A 10,558-nucleotide genomic window follows, 5' to 3' on the forward strand; every position below is an offset into this window, starting at 1 on the left:
GGCCTTCGGCCATCTGTCCCTTGCAAAGAGCATAGTTATGGATATTCGTAATTGATTCTCTACTTCTCTCCCCCAACTTGGTAAAGCAGCCCTTTCCCTGGTTTTGTGGGGGCCAGAATTACTGTACACATGTGCTTCACAATGCATTCCTCCCTCATATTCTATGGACCACAGACCTATCACCTCTTAACACGTCACACTCTCCAGGCCTGGCAGACAGCTGGCCTTACCTAATTTGTTCGTTCACAACCAAGCAGTTCACCTTAGTAGAGCCTCATAGATACTCATAACACTTGCTTGCTACTTGGACAAAATATGTAAAGTTACCAAAGTACCCCGCATTCCAACTTTGGCTCGGTTCGTAGCTGTAAGCTGGTTTCAGTCTGCATTCACAGGGGCTTTTAAGTCCAAAAACCTTGGGTCCCACATGGGTATTTTTTTTAGGCTTAGGTTGTTGTGGACCTTACGCAAAAGAAGAGGAGAAAGAAGGTTTTAGAATTTTTGGAGTAGTGAAGAAGAGAGGGAAGCTCCAAAGGTCAGAATCGAGTCTCTACTCTTCGGAGCTTCTCTTCGCTTTGTTTCTTTCTTTCTTTCTTTCTTTCTTTTCTGTGTGGGAAAGATCGCTTTCCAATAGCTTTCTCAAGCGCCGACTTTCCTGTGAATCCATTTGAAACAGACAGGTGCGGCTTTCTACTTCTTTTTTACATTCATTGCTTGCTTTTTTTGTTCATTCTGATATGGGTGTCAAACTCCAACCTTGTTTTTTTATCGTTTTGAAATATGGGTTATTGTTTTTAATTGGTTTGGGTGGTGATTTTTTGTAGTTTGTTGAAATGGGTTTCTCTTTTTCTTGCTGATTTTTTGAAGAGAGAGAGAGAGAAAAATGGCTTCTTTTGTTTCTTTGCAAACATAGTTCCAACTCACATGTATATTTATGTTTCTAATTTTTCAAAATTGAAAAGGGTTTTTTATTTTGATCTAGCCTCATTATGGATATCTTTTTATTGAGGGTTCCAATGAGAAGAAAAAAGAAAAATGACTTTCAAAGATATCTGTTTGCTACTAGATTTTCTCAAATTCAATGGAATTTCAGCCATTCCTTCTCTTTGCGATTGTGTTTTATTTAGGAGTGAACTCCTTGAAATATATCTTAATTTCTCTTCCCATGTTAGGTTTCAAAGTCTTACATTTCACTTCAGAAGGCTTAGTGCGAATTGCTCATAGCTTAATTGGTGCATATAGAATATATAGATGTATTTGGAGTAATGACATTTTATGTCCAAGGTTGGATAGCCTCCAAGAGAGTAATTGATGCAAGGGCATTCTATATACGGGGCTAAGATGCCATCTGGCATTCTATCGAAGCTGAATACTACTATCTATTCTGGTTTTAGACGTGCAATAGTTCAGCGACAAGGTGGTTGGCAAAGTTCGCTAAATTTGGTACTTCGACCAGGGAATTTGTTGTTTCGGTATTCAGCACTGTCGCGATCCCTGCCCTATTCAACTTCTTTGATATCAGAGGCCTTTCAGTTTTCTAAAGGTCGGGAGAATAAGAGGAAATTTATGGCTGCTTCTACTTCCAAAGCTGTGTTAGCAGATGTCTATGTCGATGACTTGATTTCAAGTTGTGGGAATGCATTAGACTTCACAAAACCTACTGGCGTTTTTTACAATGACAGAAGTCGCGGCAGATATCAAAATGCTAGCCTGAGTTTGAGAAGGAAAGAATGGTCCAACAGTCATCTGATTTGTGGGTATTTTATTTTCGATGGATTGAGGCGGAATTGTAACCCCAATTCACTTGTTGGACCATGGTTGAAGAATTTCCATTCTTCTTCTTCTGTGTGCCACTCTACTGGGGCTGCTCATGATGTGTCATTTGACAGCAATTCTCGTGATGAACAGCTTGCAGATTCCACCATTTTGTCCGGCCAGTATGTGCTCTGATTTTCTTTATTCTCTGCTTTCCCTAGTCATTTTAATGAATTAATTAATAGCAATAGGTCACGGGTTCAAGTCTGAGAATCAGCCTTTCTAAACAAAATTAGTGGTAAGGTTTCCTACCATGTCCTCTCCCAAACCCCGCAAAAGTGGGAGCTTTGTGCACTAGGCATGACCCTCATTTTTTAAATAAAATAAATCTAGTCAATTTTGTGTCTTTCATGAGCGTCATACTTATTGGCTAGTTTAGTTGATTTGTTGATGCTGCAATTTGAATTTGTCCTTTATAGCATGTACCCACTATTTCTAATAAAATTTAGGATTGTAGCTTTGGACCAAACTTCACTAATCACATGAATTGTCATTCACACTGTTATTTTGGAGATGCCCTCCCCCAAAAGAGTAAACAAACATTTCTTGCTAATTGTTTACAAATTAATAAAATGGGCTTAGCAGCACCAGAGAGGAGGGTTTTTGTCATACTATAAAGAAGTTTGCTTATGAATTGGGGTTCATTGTTTCTCACTGTTTATATTTGTATAACTTGTTTGTGTTCAGAACTGTTCTGGGTGAAAGAACCCTGAAGCTTATTTCTGGATCATGTTACCTGCCACATCCTGACAAGGAAGAGACAGGTGGAGAGGATGCTCATTTTATTTGCGAAGATGAACGAGTAATTGGTGTTGCAGACGGTGTAGGTGGCTGGGCAGATGTTGGTGTTGATGCAGGACAATTTGCCCGTGAGCTCATGTCTTATTCAGTGAATGCAATTCAAGAGGAGCCTAAGGGTTCCATTGACCCAGCCAGGGTGTTAGAGAAGGCCCACTCGAGTATAAAGGCCAAGGGATCCTCAACAGCATGCATCATTGCCCTTACGGACAAGGTTTGTTGTTTTTCATTTTCACAAGCCCCTAATGCCTGTACCTTTTATAAAATTTTTGGAACCTGGAATGTTTACATTAAACAGTAAAACTAGATGATAAAAAATGGAATTTTGTCCACTCTATGTCTGACAGCAGGAATATATGTTTGCTTTCTGCTTGTACACACAATTTCTCTCCACCTCATCTTGACCTTATTCATACAAGAACAAATTAAGGAACTCCACAAGATAACCTAGCAGTTGGCTGAATAGAGGCTCTTCTTTATATTGCTGCTCTCTGCTGGATTTGCAGATTTGATGCCATTTTCTCCTTCAACAAAGCAAAATTTTCAAAAAGTGGCAACCCTTTCTCTTGGGTGTAGTACAAATTTTTATCTTCATTTGTAGGGGTTGGCTTTCTTAGTTTCTTAATTTCTACACCTGGGATTATTGCACACTCCCAAATGCTATTTGATTTCATTCTGTAAATTGCAAGCCTTTTAAGACAGAAGGCTGCTCAATTGCAACTACTAACAATATGAAATATTCATGGATGGGTTTAGAATACTTGAGATTTGAACTTAGGTTGAAGACGGCATGCACTAGCACAATTAAAAATTGGACAGAATGCATGATGCAGGTTTCCAGCCATAAACCTTTACACTCTGGTCCTCCATTTGTGTCCACTTCGAACAATTTGCTTTATAGAGAGAAAGACTAGAAATATTTGCCATCCATTGTTATATGGTTTCAAATGTTTGCTTCTTTCAGCAGGGATTACAAGCAATTAATCTAGGAGACAGTGGATTTATAGTGGTTAGAGATGGATGCACTGTCTTCCGATCCCCAGTGCAGCAGCATGGCTTCAATTTTACATATCAGCTTGAGAGTGGCCGTGGGGGTGATCTACCCAGTTCTGGTCAGGTCAGTTAGCACTTATACCTCACCATCATGTATGATTTGTTAATGTTTGTGACATAATTATTAGCTTCACTCGTCATATGTGAATCATATGTCTTCTTCTTCTTCTTCTTCCCTCCCCCCTAATGAATCAGTAAAGAATTTTATACAAATAGGACGAGAAACAACGTGAGCCCCAGAGCAACAATGTAAACCCTTCAAACTTATCATATATCTCTTTTTTGGATGTGAATTTTGAAAATCTAACCGTTGAATTTCATGTTCCTTATGTTCTTAACATGCATATTAAATTTTGTTCAAATCGGAAGTTATATACTATTCGATCAATAAACTTATTTTTTATACACAATTTTAGATTACAAAAACTTGAAATTTTAATATTTGTTTGATGACATAGCAATTGGTCTTTGATTTTCTTGAAATTTTGCAAGCATGAAGAATATAATAAGAACATGTAATCCAACAGTTAGATTTTCAAAATTCACATTCAATATAAAAATATATGATAAGTTTGAAGGGTTTCTTCCCAAAACTAGTTTGGAGAGAAATTTTGTTCGCCTTAGACGGCCCAAAAACACAGCTAATAGAGAGGACTCTGTAGTTTGTATGTCTTTCTAGCATATGGAAGAGTTTTGGCTTTGTTCTGTCCATGTATGTGATGGAATATAAAATTGTTAATTAGGGATTAATAGTAATGAGTTTATAATTTTATTAAATAAGAAAATATGTATTATGACAACGCAGACATCAAACATGTGCTAGCTGCATCTCCCTAATGGAGTTATTGTGGGGACTTTCATGAGGTCTGAAATGCTTCTTAGCTTTAGGCTTCCATGATCCTGGAACCCTTGAGAGCTAAGATACAGTTAACTAAATCAGCTTAGGTTACTACAATGATGAGAAAGGAGTAACTTCTCAAGTACGATTAGAAAGGAGTCCTGAATATTTTATGTTTTTTTCCCACTGGTAGTTTTATCAACTAAATCAGCAGCTTAATCAGTACAAGCTGTAATCAAGTGTGTTAGACTCAGGTATCTTTTTGGGATAAATGCATCCAGGTTTTTACAATTCCTGTCGCTGCTGGAGATGTCATTATTGCTGGAACAGATGGGTTATTTGACAACTTATATAATAATGAGGTCACAGCTGTTGTTGTTCATGCGATAAGAGCTGGCTTGGAACCACAAGTAACTGCTCAGAAGATAGCAGCTTTGGCACGCCAGCGAGCACAGGATAGGAACCGACAGACACCATTTTCTACGGCTGCTCAAGATGCTGGTTTCCGTTATTATGGAGGCAAGCTTGATGACATCACAGTTGTCGTGTCATATATAACTAGTTCTTCCGATGTGTGAGTTTCTCATTTCTAGTATAGATATACTTACTTTGCTTGTATAGTCACGTGTTTTGTTGTGGTGGTGGACTGGGCAGTGTGGGCTGATAAGCCCATTAATTCCATTTTTGGCCATGAAACACTGCGAAAGTTGTACTTGATATTGGTTACATTTAGTCCTTTGAAGATCTGAAATTTGAACTACATTAGCATTAGAAAGCTGTGCACTTCGATACGCTTTCAATTTTCGTACAAAGTTAGTTATATTTAAAAGAAAAGTAAGGCTTTAAAAACCCTTAAATGGTTAAAAAAATAAGAGAAAAAATTGTTGATAAACGAACACTATGTATGAGATGCTTGAGCAAAGGAGTTCACGTATAATTAATGTAACCTCCTTGAATGTCTGGCCCAAGTGATAAGGTGAATGCAATTTTTTTCTTCTTTTTCATCTTGGTTCAATATGTGAGCTATTGTATGAACTTGTTATGATTTTTTAACTATTTTAATTTTGAACTAATGGACCAAAAGTTTTGCTATGATTTTTTAGCCTTTTAAAAGTTTGAACTAATTGATTGAAGCCGATTATGTGGGAGGTTATATGCCCTTGTTACTGGACTATTGTACAATAACTAGATTGTACAATGATGTCACTCTCTTTTCTCTTACAAGAATAGTGGAACCTATTGTTATGTGAGATTAGGAAGTATGATATTATTATACTCTTGGAATATTGTATAATTACCCCTTGTTCCTTGGGTTAGGCATAATTCAAGGAGGTTACATAAATTAAAGGTGAAATGCTTGCTTTTCTGTATGCTAGCAGTTTTTCTTTCTAGTGTTTCAGCTTATTTTCCTATGATCAACAAAAGCCAATTTTTTTTTATCTAAACACTGAAATCGGTTACAACTGTGGAGAACAATAATTATCTCAGGTATCATGTTTGGTTCTCATAATTCATATATCAATTCTCGTAACTCATTACCCACAACTCAGGACTCATTCTCATCACTCATAATTCCCAATTTTTTTCTTTATTCATTCTGCATCCTATTTGGCACCCGAAATCCCCCTGGTTTTTAGTTTGTAAAAAACAGATTTTAACTCGGTGGGATCTTTATTAGAAACTGCTACCTGCCATAGCAACGAAACCTAAAGACCACAAATTGCAAACAAACACAGCACCCACATGAACCGAAGAAGAAAAAAGCATTGATCAGCAACACCCACATGATCAGCCACGCCTACAAAAAGAAAAAGCTACTAACGTCCACACAAACCTCCATTACAATCCAAGCCTCAAACCACAACCACACTGATACAGACATCCAAATCCGAACACATCAACATACAAATCCCTAGATCGGCAATCCAAAAACGTAGTCCACACCCACCAGAAAATTACATGCCAAAGAAACCCCATCAAAGACTATAAGAACCCAGAAAAACCCACAGCTCTTCTATTCTCAATAACTCATAAAAACCCATAAATACTTATTTATTCCGAAAATCACAGCCAAATAAACCAAACAAAACCCATAGATAACAGAAAACCCAGGCCCAATTTTCGAAATACAGCCATGAGAAATTTGTGAGATCGAAGAAGAGAAAGCACCGGTGTTTGCTGTGTTCAGATCGAAGAAGAAATGCCCCGTTTTGAAGAAATAGAGGAAGAAAGAAGCTAAGAGAAGAAATAGGCAAAGAAAGAAAAAATGAAAAGAAGGAAAGAAGAAGAACCTAGAGAAAAGGAAGTGGGCGTGAAGAAGAAAGAAAGAAGAGAAAGAAAGAAAGAGAAAAAGAATGAAGAGAAAGGAGCTGAGAGAAAAAAAAATGGCGTGAAGAAAAAAAAAAAAGAGAAGAAAGAAAGAGCCGTTAGTAGTGTGGCAGGTCTGTACAGTGTAGGTCCTATGTGATCAAAATGTCCCTTATCTTATAAGGATTTTTCTAATGTGTGCGGCACACAATAATTAATTATTTTTGAAAAAAAAATTCTCAAAAATTGAAAAAGTATTTGACAATTTTTTTAATTTTTAAGAAAATGTTTCCAAAAATGGATGACTTAAAGATACACATTAATCGGACCCAACTTATAACTTAAAATGTGAAAATACCAAAAAGTTGTTCTCAATTCTCATCACTCATTCTCAATATTTTGAGTTATGAGTTATGAGTGATGAGTATTAGGAATGAAAACTTGGCCAAATAGATGCAATTGGTGTAAGACCCACCAAAAGTGAGTAATAGGTGATAGAAAATGAGTGATGGATGATGGAAATAAGGCAAACCAAATAGGCTTATCATCTCTTTAACAAGTATAAGATCAATGACATATACGTTAAATGTAGAGATGGTTAAATGTAGAGATGGCAAAAACTCGCTTGGGAGGAGTTTCCTATTTGACTCGATGAGTACAAATATGTGTTTTACCCCATTAGTAAGGGGATTCGGGTATTGGGGCAGGTTTTTCTTGTGCCCGAACCTGGTGGAAGACAGCCATGGAGCATTGGAGCTGCCAATTTTAAAGGGGGCCGTGGAGCACCTCCAACGCTATGCTGTTTTAGATGAAAATTTAAAATTTAACTCTAATCAAATCAAACAATGCATTCAAACTTTCACGCACATCTATCATAGTGCAATACGAGATTCCTCCTCGTCTACAATTTTATCTACTTCAACTGCCAATCTTGCTAGCACTAAACCAAGACAAACTGTGTAGTGACTAACAATAATCCTGATTACAATAATAATCATAGTAATTACTATTCTAACAATCTTATTCTTGTATTAAAAAAAAATTCTAATCAAATCAAACTAAACATCAAAACTTCACGCTTCCAAGATTCTTCATCTACAACAACCAGCCACATTGCATTATAAAAATCTTGTTGCTGTAATTTTTTTAAGTTTATCCAACTTGGATGTACACATATCTCCTCATGGCAGGGAGAAAATTGGTGTATTTATCATTTGTACCATCCAGATACTTTTCAATATGTGTGTATTGACACTTTATATGAGACATTTTTTTTTTGGCAAATAAATAACATTAAGTTTAAATTTAAATGTGTTGAGGACCAAAATTTCACAAGAAAACCCATTTCATGAAAAGTAAGGAAAAACCATGGGCCTTAACAAAAGAAGGCCTAATTCATGAAGCTAAGAAGGACCATGAAAGCCCAAAATCCCAAAAAGAAGAAAAAAGAAAGAAATAATAATAATGATAAAGAAAAAAAAGAAGAGGATCTCGGTCAGGTCAGAGGATATGCAACAAGAAGAATCAACATCAAAACCAAGATGTATGTTCAGATTTCCAGCAAAAAAGCCATTAAAAATCCAACAAAGACCAGGTATTATCTTTGTGACCCATGATCCAAGCCCGTGAGATCCTGAGTGGATAGTAAGGGAGGAATAGTTTAGTCAGAAGGGGAGTGATTTCTAGTGAAAGGAGGATCCCAAGAGTTTCCATTGGTTCATATATTTGCTTAGAATGCATGAACCAATGAAAAAACTCAGTTTCCCCATGTGCATGACATCTCCCCACAATTTCCTCTCAATTGTCATTTTCAACAAAGCTGTCACAGTACATTGAGTAGCCCACCCATTCCTCTGACTTTTCAAGAAGTAATCTTTTATTTATAGCTAAAGCTAAATGCCTTTTGAGTTATAATTGCCTAAATAAGCTAAACCTCTACTCAATGCACATTTTCAGATGCCAGAGGACATGGTTTTACCTAGCAAACCTGGGGCGTCCTTGTCTGGGGTACCAGACCAGGTCTGCTATAAAAGGAACACTAAGGCATAGCAGACAAGGGAGATTGGAAATGGAGAAAAATGGGGATTCAGGGGAAGAGTTCAGAGGTTCAAAACCTACATTCTTAGAGCTTTAAAAGCCCAGCAAGAAAGAGAAAGAAAGAATCAAAATAAGAGAGCTAAGATGGAGGAATTTGTTCCATATCCTTGAGATTATTCAAAATATCACTTAGCCTTCAAAGAAACATATGTCAAAACATGCACACATCAGATATCACTCTTTCCCACAAAAATCCTTCTCACCTAACTATCTTAGAAGGCAATGCTTAAGTAAAGCTACTTGGATTTAAGTTCTAAATCCCATAAGTCTTGTGTAAAAGCACTAAGTCTGTGAGAATTGGAGCCAGGATCCTCGTGGCTAAATCATTCTCATGAAATTCATTTACATATATGTATATGTATTAAAATGTATATCATAATTTAAGAAACTAACAAATATTTGAAGATATGTGTATTGTGTAGTGTGTTCTTATGCAAGACCTATAGAGGTAAAGGGAAATTACAAAACTCTATTGCATAATAAGCATGGAGAAAGATCGTATAGTTCAAAGAATTAACATTTTGAGTTCTTACATGCCTAGTACCCCTGGGAACCACGACATCACATCTGGGGTACCACGACAGTACGCCTGGGGTACTTTTTTTTAAATGTTTACACAATAAAAGATAAGCCTTAAATATTCTATTTCAATCTCTTTCTCATTGTGAATATTATGAATAATTATTTTACTTATTTTGTAAGAGTAAAGGGTCATTTTGATGACACTAAAACACTTATAATGATATTTTATTATTTAGGAAGAATTGCATTTTTGCCTTGAGGAACTTTATGTGATTTGTGCACAACTTGGTTTGTAATTAGCCCCATTTAGCTGTGGTGAACCAAGCTTAGTCCAACAAACAACAAGTATTTGACTCGGGATTCTTGTCTCTACTTGGGCCTGTGTGCTAAGAAAAAAGCACCCTCACAAAATGCAATCTTTTTTTCAATAATTAACGTGAGAAAACTAAAAAGATCAAAGATATTTGAGATCACATAGTTGCATTTCTAATATCTAGCAGGAAGCTGCGTTACTCAACACTTCATAAGTTTATGCATTCATCCTTCATCCTTATTGATATAAAGATCTCTAAGTTTTCTGCATTCCACTAAATTTGTTTCCCCCAAAAGATATGTATGGTTAAATGGGAGACAATGGGAGCTACAACCTTTCAACCCAAAACAATAGTTGAAAACATACTCAATAGTCAATCCCACTTCGAAGTTTCAAATCCTGCCTCCAAGGCTGTGTTTGGTTCAATGGAAATGCTTTTCTGGGCATAAAATCATTTTAGGGGAAATTTTTTTCCCATAGAGGAAAAAATATTCAGGTTGTTTCGCTACCTCGGAATTCATTTTATGAAAAATCAATTCCGGTATTTGATTCGTTCAAACATTTTAAGGAAAATGCTTCCCGTTTTATATCCACACAACATTCACATTAATATCAACCAAAACAACTGAGGCAAGAATAAATAAATAATTATATAATTATATAAAAAAATATATATATATATATATTTATATATAGATCGGATCCGAGAAGGTGGGTCAGAGGATGGGTTGTTTATGGGTTTGAGGGTGGGTCAGACTGAACTAGGGGTTGGATCGGAGTGAAATAGGGGGTGGATCAGAGTAAAAAAGTGGTGG

At 36.4% G+C, this 10,558-nt stretch overlaps 1 protein-coding gene across 2 annotated transcripts; it reads left to right on the forward strand.

The window, feature by feature from the left end:
• The first annotated feature begins 458 nt into the window (after positions 1–458).
• Positions 459–5,279, forward strand: LOC136070111 (probable protein phosphatase 2C 80). Of its 2 annotated transcripts, none has more exons than XM_065779524.1 (5): positions 459–680; positions 1,173–1,937; positions 2,503–2,827; positions 3,578–3,730; positions 4,786–5,279. In XM_065779524.1, the coding sequence occupies exons 2-5, from the start codon at positions 1,312–1,314 to the stop codon at positions 5,080–5,082; spliced, it is 1,401 nt and encodes a 466-aa protein (XP_065635596.1). In that variant the 5' UTR covers positions 459–680; positions 1,173–1,311; the 3' UTR covers positions 5,083–5,279. The 2 variants fall into 2 exon arrangements, with proteins under 2 accessions (XP_065635596.1, XP_065635597.1); XM_065779525.1 differs by having other exon boundaries at positions 3,581–3,730.
• The last annotated feature ends 5,279 nt before the right edge of the window (positions 5,280–10,558 follow it).

This window comes from Quercus suber, unplaced genomic scaffold, assembly GCF_002906115.3.
Source record: "Quercus suber isolate HL8 unplaced genomic scaffold, Cork oak 2.0 scaffold_211, whole genome shotgun sequence".
Lineage (NCBI taxonomy): Eukaryota > Viridiplantae > Streptophyta > Magnoliopsida > Fagales > Fagaceae > Quercus > Quercus suber.